This window comes from Nilaparvata lugens, chromosome 4 (assembly GCF_014356525.2).
Source record: "Nilaparvata lugens isolate BPH chromosome 4, ASM1435652v1, whole genome shotgun sequence".
NCBI lineage: Eukaryota > Metazoa > Arthropoda > Insecta > Hemiptera > Delphacidae > Nilaparvata > Nilaparvata lugens.
In genome coordinates, this window is record NC_052507.1 from 53,445,601 (window position 1) to 53,473,187 (window position 27,587).

Sequence of the window (27,587 nt, forward strand, 5' to 3'; positions counted from 1 at the left end):
TGCGATTCAATTGAACCTCAATTGAAATGAAATATCAACATTTATGTAGAAATTCACCATGTCTTTATTACAAGAGTATCATGTTTTTCATCGATTTTGGTATTTACAATGATAGATACATTTGATCAATCCCTAAATTCAACAACAATGCAATATATCATATCTTTATATAGAGAGGTCTATTTCATACTGTGAGCCTTTCTACAGTAAACGATGTATCTTACATTAAATAGTTGATTTATTAAAACAAAATTTGAAAAAGTTGGACATGTTTCCTTTCTGCGGTTAGCGATTCTAATGTTCATATAGAGAATGTTTACAATTTTGAGTGAATCACACAATAGAACATTCTATGGTAAAAAAATCTAGAATGGAGCAGTTTTTGGCTATCCATTCCCAATGATTTACGTATTTTCAAATGAATAAATGAATACTCAATTTAAAAATATATAATCTATGGCCCGGTTGCACAACAGCCGGTTGAATTTTAACCGTGATTAATTTCACGAGAGCCAATCAGAGAAGGCGTTTTTGAAAAGACTGCTTCTCTGATTGGTTATCCTGGAATTAATCACGGTTAAAATTTAACCGGCTGTTGTGCAACCGGCACTAAGAGTTTGAATGGATTCCAAATAATAATTTTTGAAAAATAAAATACCAAACTATAAGAAAATAAGTAAGGTAACAGAAGAAACAGAACATAATATAAATGGAAACAATTATTGTTTAAAAATGAAAATAATTAATCATTCAACTAAAATAGATCCGCACACACACGTACGCACACACACAAACGATTTCTACACGAGAAAATTCAAAAGTTGAGGTCAGCTTCACGTTTAGCTTGCATTATTTTTGAATCGCAAACATTTCAGCGACAAATCCATTTGCAAAATCTAAAACTTCTTAAATTCTAATATTTTCACCAACCTACTGGAATGCTTGCTTTCATCTAACAACCATATTATTTTTGTTGCTCTACTTCAGCTCATGGTCTTACATAGTTTATTACTAATCGTACTTTATAATTAATAGTAATCGTAGTTAATTATTATTATTGTGTAGTGCTCGGTTGCATTGGTGCATGACTACAATTATGTATAGTTTTCTAAGGAATGTATGTATTAACAATGTTATGCATTGATTGGTTTTCTCTTCATGTATTTACATTTATGTTTGTGGTGAGTCTCTCCTTCACAAAAACAACAATTAGTTCCATTTTTTTCTTAATGATGATGACAAGTGTATGACGACGACGACGATGATGATGATTATGATGACGATGAGCAGCATAATTCTAAAATTGTCAACACAACAACGTGCGAAGCGAGCCAATTTTAATCGTCAATCAAGTTTTGATCTCAGATGATCAGCGTTTGTTCTATTTGTGCAATCGGCTTTATCTAACACACACTGTTGGCATCCAACTGAAGCTAAGCGAGGAATGTGTCTTGTTTTCATTAAGAAAATTGTTTTAATAATATTCATCATCCTCAGCAGAAATATTTCGTGTTTTCTACAGAAAAAGGCAACACACAAATTTACTTGAGGGAGTGGTTCCATAATATCAGTTCTAAACTTCCATGATTTATTTGAAGTAGCATTATTACCTAAGACTTTAAACTGTGCGAGACCCGTATTTGGATGTTGCTTAAAGCAATCTAGTCGTTGTGAGCCAGTAGAAGAATAGATTGATGCAACTTGAAGAGCAATCTACAATCTAGATCTGTTCTAGCTCCAGTTGAAAGTAATAAACAACAACTACAATAATAGAAATGTTCATTACAATACAGCACTTCCAAAAAGCAATTTGGACTAAAGCTCTGCAATTATAAGTTTAATATAGCTTTAGTTTCTTTTCAAAAAGCAATTTAAAATAAAGCTCAGCTAATTAGCAGTTAAGTGAAGCTTTAGTTTTTTCTTGAAATCAAGTCAATCAGAGGTGATCTTCTCCAAAAATTAATTAATCTCAAACAAAATTAATCAAAAACCATTCCTCACTTTGCCTCAGTGCGACGATGAAAATACGTTGGCAATATCAGATATTTGTCCATATTTCAACTTCAAAGTCAGCCCACAACAATTTCCAACTATTGAAAATGTTCATTCCATACACTAGTGCAGCTTGCCTTTCCACTTGCCCCTTGAGGCATGCCTCTTACGTGCGCCTATGCATGTGGCATGCGACCTTATAGCCGACAGTATTCACTAGACATAATGTATCTATTTGTAGTAATTTAGTGGTGGGCTGGTATACCAGGGTGATAGTTTTGCTGGAGGTAGCAAACAATTTATCTTTCAAAAATTTTCAAGATGTTTGACTTTTAGCTTTTTCAAAATGTATAGCTGTATAATCTCAAAAGTTAAGACTAACTAAAGGGGTGCTTTCCCATAAATTCTGCTTAATATGACAGAAAAAGAGTACTATCAGTTTTTATAGGAGTGTTTCAACACATAGAACGTTTGACAGGAAAAACAGACAGTCTGAAACACAAACTGTTTCTGTCATTTTCCTGCCATTCTTATAAGGCCTATCAAAACAATGTTCCATTTTTGAGCTACCACTATTGTGAACATCACTATCTGTGAACCGTTTAGAAAAAAATTACTGTGAAAAAGTAGAACAGACAGCCATGGTGTTCTTATCTATTTCAGATTCAGCTGATTTGAAAGTCAGCTTTGTATAACCTCAAATTCAATTAATGTTTGAATGGAATTGTTCATTGTCCAATTGTAAATATTTTTATTGTAGGAAATAAATTCATTTATTCATATTGTCAATAGTTATAGTTATTAAGTAGTATTGTTTTCATAGGCCATAAAAGAGCAGCAGATAAAACTACAGAAACTACAGTATTTTTCAGCCGAACTTTCTGGCAATGTGTGAACACTGGCACTGGCATTATTAGCTACACTCTGATCAGCTACCAGCCCACCTTGGACACTCGTGGACACCCGTCCACCGCCTATCATCACTTGCGCAAACTATCCTTACTACTTGCCAACGAGGTTCCCGCACTGCTGCCTTCCGCACCCGCCCCGCCACCACCCTCCCCATTGATAGCGCTCCCCCCACCACCGCTCCTGCTGCTGGGGCCCTCCCCTCCATCGCCGCCCCTCGCCGCGCATGCGCCGCTGCGACTGCTTCCCCCTCCCGCCGACCTGCGACCCCCGCCACTCATCGTCGTCAGTTCTTCGACAGATGTGGGCGTGGCAGGTTGTGAGCGTCCCTTCAGCTTGTTCAGCGCTTTGTCCAGCCGATGCGTAAACAGGTCCACGTCGGACTTGCGCATGCCCAGAGTGGCCGCCGCCGTCAGGTAGGGTGTCGGGTAGTTGGAGTAGTGCGCGCCCCACCCTACAACAACAACCAACACAGTCATGCATCTTTACAATCCACAAATTTCATAGGTTTCATGACATATTATAGAATAAACATCAAGTACTAAACTGACTAATATGTAGGCGCCACAGTACTAAATTCAAACAAGGAAGAAGCTCTGTTCTCTTTGAATGATTAATTTTTAAAAATAGATAGAGAAATTATGTTTTTTGTCTAGTTGAAAAGGCTTTATGTTTTGACTTGAAAGATCTTTTCAAAACTTTTGATGACTACTGGGACTGTAATACTGAGACAATTTGCATATACCGTAGTTTGTGCCAAAACAAAGGTTAACATTCTCAAAAATTGTTATCCTTCAAAATTCAAAATATATTAGTATTCAGGCTGGCTTCATACAAAATAAGCAATATCTTCTAGCACTAATTGGAAAAGCACTAAGTGAGTAGATGTGAGGAATCACTTCAAGTAGAGATAATCCCTTATCTTGAATCAATAAAAAAAATATTTCGAATAATTAGAATGAGTACTGTCATATATTGGATATTGATTTGTGAGTGAAGATATTCAAGTTATTTGGGAACTATCGATATTAGAAAAGCATGTGCCCACCTTCAAACTTGTAGCCGGCAACCTCTTTGAGCTCAACGCCGGTGATAACCCTTGTACCGGACACACAGCGCAGAAACAGCATCGAGCCCAGCATTGAAATGCGCTTGCTGTCGCCGCCAGTCAGTGAAGTCAGTGTCATCGCTACAAAACAAACAATTCAATAAACATTTCAAATAAAATGCAAGCAAACAGCGACGAAATAAAAACAGTTGAAAATAGATTACCAAAATTTCTTTTCAAAAGCACCCAGCACACAGGAGCAATAGTGACGTCTACTAGTAGCCGCTATTAGTGGCAAACTACACGATCAAATAGCAGTATCCGGAACCGCTTCTCACAATGACAATAGATGGATAATGTAGCCGACACTAATTATTGATAGGCTGGTCTAGTGGACTCCACTATTGTCCCTGTGTGCAGGGTGCTTTATCGGTTACAAAGAGCTAAACTCATCAAGAACCAAATTGTTTGTAGACTATGTGCCGGTTGCACAAAAGCCGGTTAAATTTCAATTCCACGAGAAACAATCAGAGAAGCCGTCTTTTCATAAAAGCCTTCTCTGATTGGTTCTCGTGGAATTCATCACGATTAGAATTTAACCGGCTTCTGAGCGACCGGACCTATAAGTAAATAAAATGAATAATTGAAATATTTTAGTCTCAAATATGAAAATTGAATATTAAATCTTGAAAAAAAATTCTTGTCGAATAAAATATATTTGAGATATAAAATTGATCATTATTAACAAAAGTCAACAATTGATATTGGATCAGATCTTGTTGAATAAGACGAGAAAATTTTGATCGATCACGATGGAATTTACACTCAACTAAAAAACTACAAGGATATAAAATTCTTTAAAATATTTTTAGAATACTCTCCTCCAACTCTACAACTATTATCAATCAATTCAGGCACCATAGTTACAAATAGTAAAGTTATTACCACATTTTATACTAAGATTACTACATCAAATTCAATAGTTTTCTATTAATATTTTCATAGTATATACAATAATTATTGTTAACAACAAACTTTACTAGAAGTAGGCTACGTACTTTTTACAATTTCAAAAATTATGAGTCGAAAGACGTGTGTATGAATCTGAACTACTAAAGGCCTACTAAGAAACTCTAGACTATTAATAGTAAGTTGAAGGAAATTTGTAAGATTTTATAAACAGCCTTTCATCGCTGTCAATCATAACAATCATATCAATCATGACATACAATGATTGGTCACACAGCATAGAATAGAGAAGATAAAATAATTAATGAATCAACTGTATCAATAAATTCAATAAAACAAGGAGGTGCTTATAACAGTTGTCAAGTTCTCCTAGTACCTCTATATCTTAACCAGTTCTATAGAGAGATTCATGTTATAAAGTCAGCATCTGATTTAGATTGGTTCGGTATCCTTGTCTATCATCAGACTAAGCAGATAACTCTATCCTTTTTCAACCACATACCGTTGCCAAATTATCTATTGCGGATGATGTCCACATGAGCTTTCAGCTTGTGCGTGGGTAATTGGATGTAAATGATATGTTCAAACGTCCATGCCTATTGGCGGGATTCGTAACCTCGACCAGGTAGCGCTAGCAGACTGGAGGGTGCAACGCATTAAGCTGGATTAGCACACAACAGTGACAGTAAAAATATAATTCCCATAAGTTCAAATGGTATTATTCATACATACTGGGCCGGGCTGAGTGAGAATAGTCTACGAGTATTTAGAACTCGTGTAATTCTATTTTCATTGTTCACTGTCACTGTTGTCTACGAATCCAACTATAGTCGTCTCGGCTGACCGATTCGGGCTATGTAGTATACATTGGAAATGGGACAGTTTTGGCATGAGCTTCTTGTGCCTTTCCTCATGTCAAATATTTGAACACAATCTGATAAATAAATATTAGATCAGATAAACCAGGATTACTTGAATCACAACAATCTATTACAGAAGGCGATAGAATAGGAAACATGACAACAATGTTCTCCTAAGCGTTTACATTGAATTTAAAGCGTGAATATCAAAGGTTGGGAACATCCGTCCCAAACCAGAATAAATTATTTTAGCAGGTGATCTACTCTATTGTATGCTATGCTTTGGTTTGTGACAGGTCCTACCTATAGAGATGGGATTGTTCTTGGTGTCGAGCAGCCGCTCCTGGTGTTTGTGCGCCACCTTGGCCAGCTCCTCCTTCAGATACTTGTACATCTCCTTGCGTTGGCCAATCAGCTGCTTGTAGCCATTCACGCCCAGCGACAGCAGCGTCACAAACACGTCCATCGCTGGCGACGCCGATGCTCTGCCTTTGCGCCATCACAACCAACATAATATGCAAAACGTACTACCGCCAAACACATTCAAGTAGGAATGAAATGAAGATGAATACAAGGTATATTATGAAGAATGTAGAGTGAATGTAGGTGAATGCAAGGTATATGAAAGATGTAGAGTGAATGTAAATAAGGATGGATTATGTGAGAGAAAAGTGGAAAGTAGAAAGTATGGAATACAATCCGTAAAAGAATGTATATCATGTTCTGATAAAAAAATAAAAAATCCAATTTTTATCAATAAAATCATAGTACGAGTTGGAAGTTTAGTGCAATGCTGTAGTGGCTGGCGTATATTTTAGGGTGTATGCACACAGAGAGCGGTCAGGCGTTCTGCGGTCGAATACAAGCGTTCTTGTTGCATTTCTCAATCGAAAAGAAATACTATCAGATAGAGAGCTAGAATCTGTAGCTCCAGTATCAACTCAATCATAATGTGAAAAGCGTCTCTCTCTTACATAGGCCTATTCAATAATTGACTCCAGTTTTCATGTATTCCGTATCCAAGAGAGCGTTGGAGAGAGAGAGTTGGAACGTCTGATTGCTCTCAGTGTGCACACACACTAAAGGCTTGTATTAACAATAGTGTTGCTTTCATATTTCTTGGAGTGGCCACTAACGAAATGACAAGTGTGTTGAACATGTGTGTACAAACATTTCGTCATACATTGTTGTGTCATCACAGCGGAAGGGTTCGAACAAAATTTGTTGAGGTTAAGCTTTTGTATCTTCGATTCTTTGTTGTTTATTTTATCTTCCCTGTTCTATTTGAGGTTAAATTATTTTTGTATAATTTAATTTGTGATTTTCCAGTAGTTAATTAATTGTCATTGGTTTTTAATTTTTTCGAAGCCTCTCGCTGAAGACACAACATGCATGACGAGCACGTGTGTACACACTTGTTAAACAAACTTGTCCCGTCTTTGGTAGCCACCCTTAGTGTTCAATAGAAGTCGATTTCAAGTCACCATGACAGTGCTCTTTCACTTTCAACTCTTGTCGGAGTCTTATTGCTAAAATTATAATATTCCCTTTTTCTTATCAAAATTTCCATTCAAGTTCTTAAAGTTTTTTGATACTCAACTGATACACAAGGGCTAAATAGATACTCAACTGAAAAGCCATATAAGTTTTTCAATATTTGGAATGATACAATTTGTCTTCTACACCCAATATAATAAGTTATAAAAACTTCAGCGAGATGAAACAAGAAACAAAAACACGAACGAAGGATATGAAAATGATCATCATTATAAACCAAAGCCCTACCACAACCAAATTTACCTCTACTGTCTAATACCTATAGTGAAACGAAATTGAATACTATTAAAGTTTATCTCAATTATTCAACCTGTATATGAGAATATATCTTCATTGTTTATTGTTTTTGAAGGGGCGCATTCAAGGATCCAAAGGTTCAAAGAACCCCACACGTCAACCGAAGCTTATTGTGTTCCCATGTAGTATGTTAGTTAGGCAAACCAATACCTGTGTCCTTTACAAGAACCAGGAGTTTTCCCCTACACTAACATCCCATTCATCACCTCGTTGTTTGTCGCAATCCAGTGTGATATGCTTGGAAATCTCTTCAGACTAATTAGTCCTCGTGACCTACGTGAGTTCCACTACTGGCCTTCTTTGAAGGTCCTTCCGCTGAGGAAGGGGTTGCCAAGTTGCCTCGAGGGCGCCCGCCCACCCCTCACTCAGCCTCTTGACCCACATTTGTGCCTGGAGTTTCACCCATCTCTGGTCTCTTGGGTTTTCTCCTTTTTGCCCCTCCGAAACTTCGCAGGGTCAAAAGCCTCACCTCTCCCAAGAAGTTTTGCCTTAATGGCCGCCCTTCTTTGAGCAGTGGTGAGTTTTGGCCTCTCCATCCACAAACTCGTGACCTACGAGAGTTCCACTCCTGGCCTTCTTTAAAGGTCCTTCCACTGAAGGAGGGGTCGCCAAATTGCCTCTAGGGCACCTGGTCACCCTCGACTCAGCCTCTTGACCCGCATTTGTGCCTGGAGTTTCACCCATCTCTAGTCTCTTGGGTTTTTCCTTTTGCCCCTCCGAAACTGCCCTGATGGGGCAGATCCCGTGGGTTTGAAGGCAAGGCAACTTCTGGAGTTGCCTTGGGGTCCCTTTTAGTCGCCTCCTACGACAAGCAGGGATACTGTGAGTGAATTCTGGTTTTTAACACATTCTTGAGTACGATGTTCGCCTCAAGGCTCCCCCAACCCACAGGGTGCTAATATACCTTAATAGGCGTAATATGCATCGTTTGGATGTAAGAATATATCATTGTTTAGGATGTGAGCAGATCGGTTATTAAGGAAAAGTAATGCTTGTAAATGAGAAGTTGAGAATTCAAATTCATAAATGGGAATATAATAAAAATATTAATTGAATACTGTATGGCAAAATGATAAATAAGGAGTTTCAAGTGTTAAGACAGAATATAACTATTAATGAATAAAGGAAATAAGTGTTTAAAGACGTAAGAGTTCTTGAACGCAATAGGATGTTCGAGTGTGTGCTCACAGAAAGCGATCAGGCGTTCCGAGTTTCAGCGGTATTAGAAGGATTTATTACAAAATATATATGGATATCTATATCTATATCCTCCTAAAACCGCTCTCAGTGTGCACACACCCTAAGAGAGTACTGTGATTCGATGAATAAAACTACAATGAATGAATTTATGGTCTACACTCTAAAATGAACGAGGGAACCTGAAACTTTAAATCATGGATCAGTGAGTAACATACTACTTCAGTTCACTATCATTACAGTAAACTACTTTTTGCTCTATACACATCACCTATGAAACAAGATAAATTTACCTCAATCAATATCTACTTCAAATCACAGAATTCCTATTTATATCAAGTGATATGTTAAAATCTAAAATTATTATATACCTGTATATACAGACTTAGCAACAGTTTCAAGATTATAATAAATTATATATTCAGAGACTTTGAATTTTACTTCTAGGGAGCTCAACAATAAAAAACATTAACCCAAATTACATATTATATGTACCACATCAATAAGATTCTACTTATAATTCCACATAAATATCCTATCTTGTACACAACATCCTATTCTCTAGTATCAAGCCAATTTCCAACTTTCAACCTGAAGATACTACGGGAGTACTCTTGAACAAGGCATGACATATTCTTCACTTTTTCAAGATACCTAATATTTACACCATTATTTAAATAATAATAATTATGTTTCAAAGATCAATTGGGTACGACCTCAACTACCACTCATGCCAACTATTCACGGATACCATAGATGACACATCATTGGAAGGTGGACCAAACAGCAAGACACAATTTTCTTAATAGCTACTGTCAACTGAATTTTTAGAACAATTTTTTTAACTAATAATAAGATTATCCATTTTTGAGCTGAATAAAACTAGTCTACTATAGATGATACTTTATAGATGATAAACTAAAGAACAGTAATCGAGCATACCTGGATAATTTTTTGCAATTTTTTCGAGCAGTCCTTTTTCAAAACCAGAAATGACGGCACCTCCAACCGGAACTAGGAAATTTTTGTCAGTGCTCTGAACGAAGGCATCGACTCTCCCTTTCCTGAAACATTAACAAATGTATTATATTAGAATCAAACATAGAATAGAATACATTTTATTAGCCCAAAAAACAAGATGTCAGAATTTGACATATAGACTAGTTAATATAATACACAATAAATTAAGAACAACACTCAGTTAATACAATACAGTATAAAGACACAGCATATACAATATACTATAATTGATGCTATTCATGGTATAGTAATTCATAAATTCTAGGTATTGAAATGAAGTATCCTACATTTATTTTCCTGTTCATGAACTCTTCAACTGACTAGAAGGGGTTACTCAAGAGAAACGTTTCTGAAAATCGATTTGAACCTCCTGTGATTAAGTTGCCTCACCTCAGTTAATAGGAAGCCTATTCATTAATTCAGTTGTGACATGTGAGGGACTTTGGTCAGTTTTATGCAGTCTGCTCCTGGTTACATTGATAGTCTGATTGAATCATGTATTATAAGTAGTTTGAACTAGCAGCTGTTAAGATGATGATAATGTAATTATAATTTTTGGAAAATTTATATCATGAACTAACACGCAACCCCAACAAACAGGATTCTTCTTGCTGGGTAACTTGTAATTCGTTTCAAAGGGGTTTCGGCTTGCTTTCACAACGTACGCTCATTGTGCAATATTACGTACATTTTGGTTTCCTCGACAATATTTAGATTGCATGATTTGAATGCTCATTATTTGTCGACGTACTGAGAGAGATTCAACAGCTGTGAAGAGGGCAGAAGGCTCTCAAGAGCAGGATGCAGCAATTTGAGTGAAAATAAGACAATAAGATGACTATATTTTTTGAAAAGATTGGATCTGAGTATTACCAGGGATAACTGGAATGAGTTTATAATAGAGTAGAAAATAGTTACATAATTGAATCAAGATTATAGTGCAAACACACTCAAAATTCAAGGCTCCAGGATGAGAAACATTATTGTTGAAGCTAGTAGCTTAGCTTGCTAGGCTCATATCTGTACGTCAATGCATCACTGTATTTTTATAGGTTTAATTAAAACTAACGATGGCATTCATTTTGTCTGAATTTTAATTGTGCTAAGAAAAGCTAATCAATTAACGCTATTATTTGTGTTTATTATGTGAAACTAGTAGGTCCCGTGCTCCGCAAGGGTCTGTTGAAAGTACAAATAGGTTTAATTTAGTTCTATTGTTTCATTTTTATGAACCACTGTAATAATTTAGAATAGAAAAACGATTTGATCGGGCTTTTATCTTACGTAAACTTTGCATCACAAATTGAATACTGAAAACCTGACGAATTGTCAACTTGACAAACTGAAAACATGACATACTGAAATCTTGAAGAACTGAACATAGGCCTATAGCCATCCTCGGTAAATTAAGAATCTATATGCAAAATTTCACGTGATGATGAAGCAGATTGAATACACATTCGTGTATTTTGTATCCTTTACATTATTAAGCCAATTCTTTTCTTTATAATATTATAGATTAAGTAAAATTATAAAAAAGTCTAATAATATCAACATATTGGCATTTGAAAGCAAAAACCTAACCTTTACTTTTTCATTTAAAACAAAATTAAACAGAACTTTTTAGGTTATGTTCATTTGGGAGGACAAATTGTAATCTATCCCATGTGAGATGCTGTCAAACTAACCTAGCCGCCTCCTGTATGAGATGCATAAGCCTGGTGCTCTGCAGGCCGTAAGCGTTGTTGACGAGATGCGGAATGTTGTATCGACTGCAGAGCAGCGCAATCTGCTCCAAGCTGTCTGCCGCTCTCGGCGCGAAACAGCTGGTTGTGGAGAGCACACACACGATGTTGTCCGAGCCCAGGGTAGCCATCTGCGTCTCCAGGGCCTGTGTGTCTGTGCGCAGCTCCTCCCCCACCACCACTGTCTCGATTATGATTGGCTGCAGGCCTGCAAATACATCAATTACAATCAAGCTAAGATGCCATCACTGAGTCAAACCAGTCAGCTTCAAATAAGATATACATTAAAATAACTTCACTTATATGGGCCACTTTGTTCAAATTAATAAAAACAATATAAAAACTTGTAGTACCCTTTTATTAAAACATTTAAAAATATTTTAACGACTAGTTTTGATCATGTCAAAATGTTCGAAATGTCAAAATAAACAAGTTAATACTAGATAATATATTTTCATATGCTTATTTTGATCATATACTTACTATTAACTTATTATGCTTATATATGAACATATATTATCTAGTATCAACTTGTTTATTTTTACATTTTAACTTGAAAATGGCCAATGGTCGAAACTAGTCGTTAAAATGTTTTAATAAAAGGGTACTACAAGTTTTTATATTGTTTTTATTAATTCAAGATTTACATTTTACATTCATAATTTTTTATTGCTAAGGGTGATGTCCACATGAGCTCAAGGCTTGTGAATTGAATCGAAGCATTTATTGAATTCTAGGAGGGCGAACTTGTACGCGGGTAACGAGACCTAATATGATAATGGGAGATGAGTGGAACTACAACTTTAGGTGGGTTCCGAACCACCAGGAAGCGGGCTCTTGTATTGATCATCCTTAAATTCGAGACCTGAAGAATCACTTTATCCACCATCTAGCTACAAAAGCAATAGGCAAATCACACATACACATAGGTATTCATTTATAAATAGTAACAACATACACAATCTAACAACAAAAATGATTACAAAGGTATTAACAGACGCAGGGATCTCAAATTATCTTATCAACAGCTTATCAGGGCGACCACTAATCCAATCACTTCCCCATGTGTAAAACAAAACATAACTCAACTTAACCTAACAAAATTAAAGTAGGAAAAATTACTTTATGAAGCGTAGTAACCTATGGACTAGATAATATTCTCAAATGATATGGAGCAATGTGATGAAATATGCAAAATTGCTGAGTAATAATTAATAGTTAATTCTGAACTTTCAAGAGCTAGTTCTTGGAAAAGAAAGGATACTAAGGGCCGTTTGACAGTGACAGTTTAAACTAAATTTCATTTTAAACTGGATTAAATCCGTATCAAGTCTCGTTTGTTATATTGTGTTTCATTTTTAGTTTAAGCCACCAGCTGATTAAATTCAGTTTAAGCTTTGACTGTGCAAACGGCCCTAAAGAAAACTAATAAGTAGTGATTGAGTGAAGAAGTTAGTAAGCTATTAAGTACGGTAAGTAGTTAAGTAGTAATTACAGTGAGTAATTTATTGTCTAGATTATGATAATCTGCAGAACTGAGGATAGATAAGTAGTGAGTAACATATAAGTAGTAGGGACATTAAGTAATTGTCTCGATGATGTTTAGATGCAGTTTAGCGGGTATGCATCCAGTCGTCTTGAGAGTGAGACGCACGATAATTTCAAATGCCCCACCATGACTCGACTCTCATTCAGAGTATACAGTCCCACATAAGGTTGGCTTATCTGTCTGCGGATGCATTCTGCACCCTTAATGGAAAAATATTAAAATGAGGGTTTAATTATCATGAATATTCAAATATTTGAATGAGGGTTTGATTCTCATAAATATTTGAATATTTTAATGAGGGGTTGATTCTCATAAATTTTATTGGAAAATGAGTGAAACCTAGATTATGCAAGTAGCTTACCAGCAGTAATAATGCACTTGAAACAGGACTTTTGGTCGATGCGTGACCAGAGCACAAACTTGGCTCCGGGTCGTTCTTGCTTCATCGTCAGCATACACAGCACAAGGCTCATCCCAGTCGCCATCGGGATCATAAAACAGCCGGCCGAATTATTAACACCTACACCACAACAAAACATTAATCAATGAATTGATATAAAGTATCAATGTTGATCATGAGTATGAAAATTCAAAAAGTGAGAATAATAACAAATGTATTTTTAAAATATCACAATCATCAAATAAATGTTTTTTTTTTTTGTTCTGTGTTCGTATAGCAGTCTACTCTTGGTATTTTATATATTATAGTTCAAATGAAAACTTCAAAATGTTCTGCTTATTCATTTTATTCATTTGAAATACATATGAGAGAACAAGGATGAAATGCCATCAATTGGTGATGAGTTTTGTGAGACAACTTGTACTTACTTTACAGTCACCAACTAAGCATCTTAAATAGAACGACTTATATTATATCAACCATTTTAAAAAGAATTGTGAACAAGTTTACACTAGAATTATTGCATTTACTAGATATTGATGAATGTCTAGCAACCAACCAACCAATCAAAGTAAAGATGGTGTTTTAGATATTCATAACAAGTTTAAAGACTTGTCATAACCACTTACTAATTGGAAAATCGAGAAAATTGTTTTGGTTGCTGCACCATTCTAGTATAAACTTGTTCACAATTGTTTAATAAATGGTTGTGTCACTACAAGTCGTTTTATTTAAGATATTCAGTTAGTTAGTGACTGTAAAATAAGTACAAGTTGTTTCAAAAAACTTAGATATGACTGTAGCAATATCGAATATAAATTAATTAAAAAGAGTAGATATGCAATATTAAATACTTGGTAAGAAATAGCAATATTAAAAAAATATATATTAGAATTCAGAGTCTAAATATTAATAAATTGATACAACATTTGTTTCAATTTCAATAAAAAAAACATTTGTTTTGAAGTTTTGGTTATACGACAAAGTGAAATAACCTTGGAGTCACCCACATTCTAGAAGCCATAACACTAACAAAAAGATCAAACCCATCCCTCAGATGCAATCTTCGTAACATCAACACTAGAGACAAAAATAATATTAATCTCGTCAACATCAAAAAATAAAAACTTATTGGACCTCCCGCCCATCTCATCTCAAAGGCCTATTTTAATCATAGGAGGGCGAAGTTAGGATGCAGTCGGCCCTCTCTCAAGTCTCCAATACAATACAAGTTACAAACTAATTCAGAACATAACAAACGTTGAACACATCACAAAGAGTGTTCATTTGAAAATTGAAACAGTATCTGCCAGCAAAATCATACTATGCACTTTCATAATATTAATTGAATAACGTGCATTCCAACATTTGATATATATTGTGGTTTAAGCGCTATGATCACACTTTATTCCTTCCAGGACACCATGGATGAAACCACTGTGTTAGGTATCAAGTAATATGGGTAGGTTGCAAGCCTGCGAGCTAATTAAGCGAATACCCTTTACCGCACTCTTTCCCCTCCCTTCCTCTTGACCTTGTGTACATTGGAAGGAGCCGATTGACGATTGACAAGGCAATCGACCTTGATAAAGATAGAAAAAACTAAAACTAAAACAATAGAAAAGGATAAAAATAGGAAATTGATTATCGTGAATGTATGTGACTCACCCATAAACCTAATAGTATCGAGTAGTAGTGCGTTAGCTAGCTTAATAAGGAGACTGGAGCCGGCTGCCTTGGGTTGAACCTCGCCTATGTCCCCCGACCGGCCAATACCGTGGCCCATTCTGTAATGGCGTCTTGCTACCAGCGCTACAAACAAATATTAAAATAACATCAGTTCACAAAACCAAACAAACTTCCCTCAATACTAATCTGAATAATTCGACACTCAAACTAGTAATAAATTATGGACTCTACAGTGAGATTTCACTTTAGACTGTCAGCATTGGTTGAATAGGAAGTATTGATGTAGTTTATAGAAACTGCTGACAGAGAAACTGTTTGAAGTGAAGCTTATTTCAGGCTGAGAATATAAAAGGTGATTTGAAAAATGTTGATCTATTTATTAAATTATTACATGTAATAGTGTTAATTATACATTTATAGGCCGTGAGAATATTTCTGTTCCCAGGCGGCCCTTCAATAACTGGAAGTGAAAAGGGGACCAACTTCCTCACTCACACATTGCTTTCCTTCACTCCCAGCATGCTCATGCTCACTCTCCGGATAGAATAGTAATATCGGTTTTGGAGGTAAGTAGACTATATGCACCATCTTCGTTCAACTAAAGTATTAGCTCTTATTGAAGTGTTCACACATTTGAGGACTAGGTCTAGTGTGTCAATGTGTGAACAGTCTCATTGTCTGAACAATGTGTGAAAAACTTATGTTTTCGAGGTTTATTTTTCTGTCCAGCTGAACAGAAATTCTTCGTTAAGTTGTGCTTCAGCCTCACATTCAATATTTCACACATTGACTACTTAAAATATTAAAATTGTAGAAAAGGGAGGGAGGATTGAGTACTAAGCAAGCGCTCTGTATCTCTCACCATCTCTTTTGCACTAGGCGCAGTGCAGCCAACCAGATAACCTCTTTACAATACCTATTGTGAGTTTCAGGTTATACAGTCAGCATCTGATCAACATTGGTTTTCTACGCTTGTCATTCATTAGACAAAGCAGATATCCTTAGACATCCCCAGACAATTGCTATATGCTTTCCCAAGTCCTCACTGTTTCCAAATTGTTTGTATATTGTAGAAATATGATGAACTATGAAAATATGTTATCTCAATAATTATTAAATTATATGAATAAATCATGAACAAAATATTTTCTTGAAATATATTTGAGAAAATTGATTTCTATTAACAAGAATAAAAAATTGATAAGAGATCAGATTTACTGGGATAACTTGAATCACAGCTATCTCCCTATAGAAGGTGATGAAATATAGAAAATAATTATTTTTATCTTCCTATAATTTCCACCGACTTTATAGCGTGAATCTCACTAGAGCACTTCTCACACGAGAAGGTCTCTCTGGCTACCATTTGAAAACCATTGCCAATAATGAAGAGTAGGGGCCTTCCATGATAATCTACCTACAGCCGACCGTCTTTTTCCTCTCTCATCATTACTCAGTGTTGCCAACTCACCGGACGCGAATCGTGCTTCCCGCTCGCCAATGCCGCAATTGCCGGGGAAGTTGTTGCTATCCATTTGAGCCAGGTCGGCCAGAAACAGTTCAATCGTCGCATCGTCCCAGCCTTCTTCCGGCCATTTACGCTAAAATAAAATAAAACAAAAACCATAACGACTATTTAATTGATCCACCACATGACAAGAGTTAGAAAAAGTAATTATTCAATTAGTGCCGTTTGCACAGTGTCAGTTTAATATGAATTTCATTTTAAACTGGATTAAATCTATATCAAGTATCGTTCGTTATAATGTGGTTCATTCTGAGTTCAAGCCACCAGCTAATTAAATTCAGTTTAAGCTTTGACTGTGCAAACGACCCTTAATAATTATTGAACAGAATCCAAATTTTCAATTGCTATTAATTCTACACAGTAAAGAATCCTACTACTGCAAATATTGACAGCATGGAGAACAGCTAGTAGAAATAATTACGATGAGAGCTACCATTCCAAAAATATTTTTCGAAAAAAGGAGATGCTGAGTTTTTAGTCTACTCGCTACCACTACGCCACAGTGACTTTGGCAATAGGTCCTGATATCTTAGTACTTCAGGTGTTGTAATAGACAAATAATCAAAAGCTGAGGTTTCTACATCAAAACAATTAATGTGAAATTGAATTGGCCTTTAATTAACGTCGGTATATTCAAAATCTTAGTAAAAACTTCCAAGTTGACCAGTGGTGTAGTTAAGACGTGATTATGCATCACACAAACCAGGCACTTCATATTTATAGCATTAACAGATACAGATATATGAAAGAAAATAGATGGATAAAAGATGAGTGCGGTACAAATCATGATACTTGAATTTTTCATCGTCAACTAGGTCAGCGGGTAACTCACTTTGGACTCTGGGTTGGCAGTGGAAAATCGAGGCTTATCCTACAGTTATGCGAGTGAGCAGATGAACCGTTCTATCAAGTATCCTTTCACCATGTACTTGGTCTTTTTTGTCTCAGCCAAATAATTATTTCAGTCGAATAGTTTGGTAACAATCAGGACAGATACAGCAAGCCTGTTTATCTCCATATATGCCGAATGAAGACAAACTAAACCATTGTATTCTTCAAGGACTTGATTTAATGTTCTATTAACATACCTGTTCTATGAGTAACCTGATTAGATTCTCGCGGGCTTTTTTCGACGAAGCCGCTTGCTGGAGGTAGGTGGCCGGAATCAAACGCTCAGCTAATGTGAAGCTCTGACTATTCATCGCTAAAACAATAACACACTAATCCCAATCCAAAATAGTCACCACGCAGTGTCCAACTCTGCTAATTCTCCATCTGAAACAAAAACATATGTATGTTGGTTGTATACTTTTCAAATGTATAAAATTTAAATACAAATTATCAAAGTACAAAGGAAGTTGATACATTCTTTTAATACTGCTTTTGACAAAATAGAATGAAATAGGCACGGTACCGATATTGGGTAGTGTAGTTAGTTAGGATATAAGATTATGGGCCATCTCAGTAAATATTAAAGTAACTGTTTGAACATAAATTAACTGATGGTCTCCCACCATTGAAAGCCATACGCTAATAATAATAATAACTGATGGTTGAAATTGGCATTTAAAACACTAATAAATGCAAACATAGCTTTATCTAATTTCAGATTAGCGTAGAACACAGACTGTGAATGTGATGCTAGCCCTTAGATGCTAAGAGCGAAGGCCTACCCTAACCCATCTTTGACGTTTTAAGAGCAAAGCAAGATAGGTCAAACTACAGTCAGTATGCAATTCGAACAAATTTATTTTAGTCTTTAGTGTTCTTCTGACTAGACAAATTATGCTTTGTCTAGAGAGAAAAAAGGGGAAAGCAACGTGCATAGCCTAGCTTCAAAAACAACTCTAGGCTACTTTTTCAGATTACTTAGTTTTTTAATAACCAAACAATTATAGTTTTTTAGTAGAACATAACATTATTTTACTTTTACAACAAAACAGTTAGGCCTAAGTTCTAGAAATAATTTTATGAGACGTAGCCTAAATCAAATTGGTTTTGCAATGATATCACAAATGTATCAAGGCTTAACTTATATGTAATAGGTATGTAGACTAGGTAAGATAAATCACATAATAAGAGAGCGTACCAAAGAGCAATAATTAAGGATTATGTTATACAGCCTACGTTATAGGTACTGTACATTCGTTTTATGCGTATTGCAAATCTTCAAAGTAAAAAAATATTTGTAATTACTTTGAAAAGTACTGATTGTATTATATTTTAATATGATCATAAATAATAACGAGAAAATGAAATAGCTTAAAGAATGTCATAAAATAAATTGCCAACCCTTCTAACCTATGTAAAATAACACAATGACATTATACATTAATATCAATTTATAAGATGACAAAACATATTTTTTTAATGAAGAATGATGAGTCATGAGTGTAATTAATTGATCTTTTAAATAAAATCAATCAATATCAAGAATTCAAATGAGGTGGAATCCTCGTCAGGGTACCATAACCATACAGAATTGATTTACATTTCGGGTAAACATGTATGGTTTAAACATCCTCTACATATTTTATGAAACATAATTGAAAGAAGATATTATTTTAAGTAGAAAAAAATAAGTATATCCTGTGATGAACAACTTATTAACAAATTACATCCTACTTGAGAAATGTACACACCATTGCGTGGGGTTGTTTCGTGTCATCACAATAGCTCGTCTTTTGTCAATTTGAGTTGAACCACTTCGCAAATTGCACAGCAATCTTTCTAATACGTTGAGAATTGAATGATAAATATTTGTCTTTATATACAATTTAATTATTCACCATTTATTTGGCCAAGGGCCAACCTCAGCCTTTGCTCATGATGAAACTGTAATGTCTGCAGACGACAAGTAGTATGTATTCCCAGAAATTGGAAAAGTCCCTACATTATTCAAAAAAATTATTTTATTCGTTCACTGAAATTCTTGTCTTGTTATCGATTTTATATTTTGAGAAAAAATAGAATGCTATTTTATTTTAAATTTGTAGAATTAATGTTCAATGAAAGTTGATAAATAGTGACAGAAATTGTTCTTCTGTTGGTTACTTGGACAGATTACACTAGTAGCGGTTATTTCAAACTTTCGATACTTGAGTTGATAAAAAGAATAAAAATATCAAATAGGTAATATGAAACATAACTTAAATGCTCAAGAATATATATTTAGGTATAACAAATTCAATCCAATTTTTTTTTCCAATCCGATGCTTCTTTTTAAACTCTATTTAGTCCATTATAGGGTCTTAATGGCAAAAACTATATTAATTTGTCTTGTCTATAGTGAGGTTCACGTTATAATGACAGTATTTGATCAACTTTGGTTTTGCTATCCTTGTCTATCATTCGACAAAGCCGCTTGTACTATCCTTTTCTAGGTCCACAACGATGTCAATTATGTTTTTGACGGCGTAGAAATATGATTAATTAGGTAATGCAGAGAATCGGCATCGCTATTCTGCTATCTTTATCCACTGCCATTATAACGTGGGCCACACTATAGCAATTAATTCTTTAAAATTGATTTTTTTATCTTGTACCTAGGATAATTATTTTTCTAGTATTCATTTAAATTTAACAACTATTATTTCCAATAATCTGAATTTCTAATAGTTCACGTTGGTAGCATTTCTAAATGGACTTTTTTCTTCATTTAATAATTATAAATAATTGTATTACCTTGCGTTTTCAGTTTTCATCTATTTTTGATAAATAATTCACCCTGGTGGCTACTCCATAAAACTCATGGTTCCTGAAACACATTTTTGGGGGCCGGGTCGAGTCAACCAAATATCTTGACCAATACTTTCCGTGTCCAAACAAGCAATCATTAGATATAGGCCTACTCAGGTCCCATGTGAAAAAAAAACAATAATAATAAAACAATATAATATAAACATTGGATCAAACATTATCTTTAAATTACATGTTTCCAAAAAATTTGCAACCGATTGAGCTTTGTCATTTGCTTCAAAGAGATCCTCCTTTCTACATTGGACATCAAGCTGGGGGCACACAAGCAAATGCTCTTGCTCCTGAATTGATCCACACTCGCAGAAGATGTCATCATAAGCTGGCAATAAACCCCAGCATTTTTGCAGGTTTGTTTTGCAATTGGACACTCCTACCCTTAAGAGCTTTCCAAGTTATCACATATATATATATATATATATATATATATATATATATATATATATATATATATATCGTGGAGGCAATTCTTCCCGAAATGGCAATCCCTCCAACATAAAGCCATGCCTCCACTGCTCCACACGATTCTCTTCAGGAGAGCCCTGCAGGACATGGGATGTTGCCAAGAAACTTCTCCTTGACTTCAACTAGTGGATGCCCAAATAGTGGATGGCGTGGGTCACTTGCCTGTTTAGTCCTCTCAATGTCTGTAGCAACCTTTCTTCTGATATTGGGTGGTGCTACTCCCGCAAGACAACCTGTGCAATGGTGTCGGTCTTAGACATCCTGTTATTACCCTCAGTGTTTCATTTACTGCTGTATCCACTTGTTTAGCATGCACTGAGGAGCTCCAAACAGGTGCTGCATATTCTGCTGCTGACAGACACAGACCAATTGCCGATGTTCTTAGTGTGGCTTGTTGAATTCCCCATTTGGAATTGGTCAGCTTCCTGATAATATTGTAATATTACATTTTTCTTCTCACATTTAAATCGAATCTTCAATTCGAGATCTATGGAACTTTATAGTAAATGTCAGAGTTATCAATAGACGGACAAATTTTTTGATGGAGAATTTATTATCGTAAATGTTTGTTGCATTGTTCCATAATGTCACCGAGGTAGGGTTAACAAATTACTAAATAAATCGTTTATTTAAATCGAGATATATATAAAAATTTAAAATAACATTTTCAAAATAAAGTTTTATTGAGAACAGATGTAGAATGTGAATTCTAAACTTATAAGTTATAATTTTGTGTTGACGTGTCTGTAAAGATCGATATTGGACAGGGCGTTGTCTTTCGTGACTGGCAACTTTTCTTTTTCCTGTTCGACCTTCTTCTGAATATATGGCTGGCTGTTGCTTGTATAATTTTGTGCTCTGAGTTATTGTCTGTTTAAATGAATTTATTAATGTTTTAAATTGAGTTTTATATAAATTTTTGTGCATAATTCGCTATTTGTGTAGTAAAGCCAATAGCCACTGTGTTTCAACTGTAAACTAGATAAGTATTTTAGTTCGTAGTTACTTGAAATCATTAAGCTTATAAGTTATTGTTCGTTTTATATTTCTGTGTTTTTGCCAAAATTTTCATCTGAAGATTATAAGTTAATTTGCTCTGAAAACTGGATTTCTCATTCATAGGCAATAGATCCATTCACAGTTTATCAAGTATCTATTTTATTGGAGCCGACAACTTTCCTTAGTGTGATAGGTGTTATATGCTATTCCAACCGTTTAAGGAAAAATTGGTAGCACGGCAAATGGTACGCCCTGGTGTGGGACTGAATCACCACATTTGTTCCAAATGTTACCCCTGTGGTGGGACAGAATTACAAAATAAATATGTCCCAAATGGTACACCATGAAATCCCTGGTTATAGAAATTATTAGTAGATAGATATCTTGATAGGTTATGAATGGTTTGTTGCTGAGTGGGAAGTCGGTTCAAGAGAGATCAAGTTTTAATGAATCAGTGCATATTACAAAATGGCAAACATTAAAAATGATATAAATCTTATAGAGTTCTTAACACAAAGGTTTGATAAGCTAGATGCTAGGTTTGATGAGCAAAATGCTAAATTTGATAAGCAAAATGCTAAGTTAGACCAAATGTTTAAAAATCAAAATGCTAGGTTTGATGATATGAAGCAAGAATGTACTAGCATTAGACTAGAGCAGGTTAGTATAAACCTTCTATTGAAAAATGCACATGAAACATTGAAAGATGAAAACAAATTGAAGCAGGATGATAGTAGTGTTAAGTTACAAGATCAACTCATTCAAGTTTCTGACAATGTAGGCCTAGCTACTGTTGTTGAAAAAGTCAACCATAGTGAAAGTGTAGAATTGAGTAAAGAAGTAGGTAGGGAGTTGTCTTCATTGAAAGTCAACTATCAAGAAAGTACTATTGCTACATTGAAGGTTAGGAAAACAGTAAACAAATCGAATGTTTCTATGGATCAGATTACTACATCGAAAGTTAGGAAAACAGTAAATAAAATGAATGATTACATGAGACAGGTTTCTGTGGAGGTTAGGAATAATGTCAACAAAATGAATGTTGCTTTGAGTCAAGTTGATGAGTTCAACTTTCAACTGAGAATTGAAAAGGTGTATGCTATGCATTCTCAAGTGAACATGACGAACTTTTGTAGGCAAAACTGCTTGGTTGAAACAAATGAACCTATGAATAAAATCATGCTATTGAAGAAAACAAAACGCAAAGTTTTCCATTGATGTATTAGTATTCAAAGGTTGTTTCAAGTTGCTTATTTACAAGATGATGACAATGAATCACATGATGAAAGGGTATTCCCCAACACACAATGATTAGGAATCCTGTGTCATGCCGGGATTCAGAATAGCAATGACCGTAAATACTACGTATGGTAAGAGTCCATAATTGTATCTTTTTTCTTTCCTATAGCCTATTTTTTCTTGGCCCTTGATCTTTTCAAATTTCAATTCTTTCCTGTCTTTGTGTAATATTCAGTAAATTTCTTCTATGAAGCATATCTTAACCAATCTTGTCCATAGTCATTTAAATTTGTATTTTTTTTTCTGAAATAATTTTGGAAGTTAAAATAGTAGCTTATTTTCCTAATCTTTAATTGTTGATAAAACTTAACTTTTCTAAAATCTATCCATGTAGTGTAAAGAATTGTGTGCTTGTGACATATTTTTTCATCATGTATCACTTATGTGAAGTGTATCAATTTTGTGTGTGTTGTTTTAGGGAATTTATTTACCCAGTTTTCTTTTTCTCTTGTTTGTATTTTTTAGGGAACTTATTTACCCAGTATTTCATCTTGATCATCTTTGTATCATAATCTTGAAATGTTTATACTTATTATACAGTCTTTAAATTTTAAATTATTTTAAAAAAATAATTGATTTAATTTGAAACGTTGTGTTATATTATCAATTGAAATGAGTTAAAGGCTAAAATTTTTCTAAAGTGTTTTGTAATTGATATTTTTTTTTTAAATTTTAAAACTGTTTGTTCTATAAATTTTGATATGATTGATTATCGTTTGAAATGGATGCTGGAGTGTATGTAGAATTTTAGTGGGGTTTGTTGATTAGAATTTTGCTGTTATGTGATTGTTTTTTTTGAGATGGAAACCCATTATTGCCTAAAGAAGGAATAACAGAGGTTATGACTTAGAGAGGCAGTAATGAGATAATATTTTTTGTGTTGATTACTTATGTTGATTGCCATAGATGCAAAAATAATGATTAATAATGTTGATTGCCATAGATGCAAAATGATGATTAATTATGAATATTGTTTGCCTTTGAAGCAAAATATTATTGATGTTTTGAATGATTTCTTGTTTAATGATTGATAGTAAAGTTTTGTCATGAAATGTAGTTTGTGTTTAGAACATTGAAGAGTCGAAATAAACTATAGTATCCAACAAACAATGATTAATAATATTAAATAATTGCTTTTTATACAATTTTTGAACAAAATTAAAACTAAATAATTTTGAAACCCTGAATGATAAATCATAAATGTGAAATGAACATGCTATAAATGAAATGTTATATTAAATAATAATGAAATGCAAATATATTATGAAATGATTGAATAAAAGACCAAATGTCTGAAATTATTGAAATATATATTGAAATTAAATTTTGTTGTGTTGTTATGATGTTTGTTTTTTACAATTTTGATAATGATACAGGGTGTTATGAAATTATATTTCTATTTTGAAGAATGGATTAAAATTTGATATTTGAACAGTGAATAGATGAAAATGAATGATTTTTTTTTAAATTTATCATTGATATGTCCATATTTCACAATTTATGTATTGCTGACTGTATAATAAGATGTTAACAAATTTCAATTTCATAGATACTTAAAATAATTTTTATGTGTATTAGATTGTATTGATAGCCTAATCAAGTTTTTCTTCTTAGTTTATAAGCATTTTAAGATAACAGGTACAGCACAGACATTAACATTGAAATAGTTATCATGTGAACCTCGAAATCAGTAACAAGTGAACGCCATGAAGAGTGTTAAGAACATTTGGGTGATTTTCAAACTAGTGTGACATAACTACGCCAATATCTACGCCTAAATCTACGCTGCGGCCTACACCAATAACTACGCTAATGTCAACACCAATAACTACGCCAAAATCTACGCCGATGCCTGCGCCGAAGCCAATATCTGCGCCAATGCTGATGCCAAAATCTGCGCCAATGCTGATGCCAACAACAAAAATCAATGCCAATAGCTATGCCAAAGCCTGCGCCAATGCCAATGCCTGCGCCAATGCCAACAACAAAAATCAATGCCAATAGCTACGCCAATGCCTGCGCCAATGCTGATGCCAAAATCTGCGCCAATGCTGATGCCAACAACAAAAATCAATGCCAATGCCTGCGCTAATGCCAATAGCTACGCCAATGCCAAAATCTGCGCCAATGCCAACAACAAAAATCAATGCCAATAGCTACGCCAATGCCTGCGCCAATGCTGATGCCAACACCAAAATCAACGCCGATGCCTGTGCTGATGTCAATGCCTGCGTCAATGCCAATAGCTACACCAATGCCTGCGCCAATGCTGATGCCAACACCAAAATCAACGCCGATGCCTGTGCTGATGTCAATAGCTACGCCAATGCCAATAGCTACGCCAATGCCAATGCCTGCGCCAATGCCAATGCCTGCGCCAATGCCAATATCAACGCCGATGCCAAAGCCGACACCAAAGCATACGCAAATAGCAATGCCAATGCTTATTGCTGACTCTGTATCTCAAACTTCAACACTACTGCATTACCTGGAGGTAATTGCCATCCATGTTCACATTCACAACTTGGAATTCAGAAGAACAGTCACAGTATCATGAAAGAATTGATTCAAAAAATCCTCTCCTAAATTATTCCTGTATGCAGAACTCTAAACCTTGAAAGCTGAAAATATCAAAAAACCAAACTTTACCTAAATTAATCCTCACCTAAATTAATCCTGTATGCAGCGTCTATCTCTTTTCCAAAAAACGATGCAATAAAAATTAAATTTTTCTATCTATTAAATTTGTGTGCAATTTCAAAAAACTATTCTTTACATATTAAACTTTCTGTTGAGATATTTTTCTTTAAATTATAAAGTTAAATCAAAAGTAATATTGATATTCTATATTTTGAGATATTGTTTGGAAACATATAACAAACGCTATTGATGAATTTTTATAATAATTTTCAATATTTTGGATGACATGTAATGTTTTTCTAGAAAAAATTGTTACTGTTCTCAAATTTAAATTTCAACAATTTTCATTAGGGTCAATGTAAATTTTTTTCTTTAAATTTTCAAACAGTAAAATTTTTTTATGTCAAGAGGGGGGTATTTGTAATATTACATTTTTCTTCTCACATTTAAATCGAATCTTCAATTCGAGATCTATGGAACTTTATAGTAAATGTCAGAGTTATCAATAGACGGACAAATTTTTTGATGGAGAATTTATTATCGTAAATGTTTGTTGCATTGTTCCATAATGTCACCGAGGTAGGGTTAACAAATTACTAAATAAATCGTTTATTTAAATCGAGATATATATAAAAATTTAAAATAACATTTTCAAAATAAAGTTTTATTGAGAACAGATGTAGAATGTGAATTCTAAACTTATAAGTTATAATTTTGTGTTGACGTGTCTGTAAAGATCGATATTGGACAGGGCGTTGTCTTTCGTGACTGGCAACTTTTCTTTTTCCTGTTCGACCTTCTTCTGAATATATGGCTGGCTGTTGCTTGTATAATTTTGTGCTCTGAGTTATTGTCTGTTTAAATGAATTTATTAATGTTTTAAATTGAGTTTTATATAAATTTTTGTGCATAATTCGCTATTTGTGTAGTAAAGCCAATAGCCACTGTGTTTCAACTGTAAACTAGATAAGTATTTTAGTTCGTAGTTACTTGAAATCATTAAGCTTATAAGTTATTGTTCGTTTTATATTTCTGTGTTTTTGCCAAAATTTTCATCTGAAGATTATAAGTTAATTTGCTCTGAAAACTGGATTTCTCATTCATAGGCAATAGATCCATTCACAGTTTATCAAGTATCTATTTTATTGGAGCCGACAACTTTCCTTAGTGTGATAGGTGTTATATGCTATTCCAACCGTTTAAGGAAAAATTGGTAGCACGGCAATATTGTTCCTTGTTCCTCTTGACCAATTATAATTGTAAACAGAAAATAGCATTATGATAACTGTAAAAATTCTTGTCATCCTTAACTTATGTTTATTTACAATATTAATAATAATAATGTCAATGTTGAAAGTATAAACATTAAGAGTGGTGAACCTGGTTTTGAAATCTGACATTGAATTTGAAGCAAAATTAAAAGCCAACTTGAGAACAAATCAATTTTTAATTTTTCTAACAGGCCTGTTCTTCATTACAAGCTTAATTTTACAAGCTTATATGATTACTGGTTTATACTAACTTTTAATGTTATAGAATAATGAGCCGCCGTCATTTGAAAAGTTGGAGAAATACTTCAAATTAAGAAAAAATCCTTAAAAAAATGTTATAGTTTTGATAAAAAGCAAATTTTCATTTTATTTTACTCAAGACTTCATTATTGTTACT

General features: G+C 34.3%; 1 protein-coding gene across 1 annotated transcript; it reads right to left on the minus strand.

The window, feature by feature from the left end:
* Nucleotides 1-660: 660 nt before the first annotated feature.
* On the minus strand, nt 661-19,614 carry LOC111044384 (O-phosphoseryl-tRNA(Sec) selenium transferase). The gene is made up of 10 exons (XM_039425846.1): nt 19,403-19,614; nt 17,849-18,035; nt 16,704-16,833; nt 15,212-15,355; nt 13,505-13,663; nt 11,538-11,802; nt 9,772-9,893; nt 6,082-6,267; nt 3,950-4,090; nt 661-3,355 (listed from the first exon to the last, which is right to left on the minus strand). Exons 2-10 carry the CDS (start codon nt 17,960-17,962, stop codon nt 2,973-2,975), a joined length of 1,644 nt encoding a protein of 547 aa, XP_039281780.1. The 5' UTR covers nt 17,963-18,035; nt 19,403-19,614; the 3' UTR covers nt 661-2,972.
* Nucleotides 19,615-27,587: the final 7,973 nt, after the last annotated feature.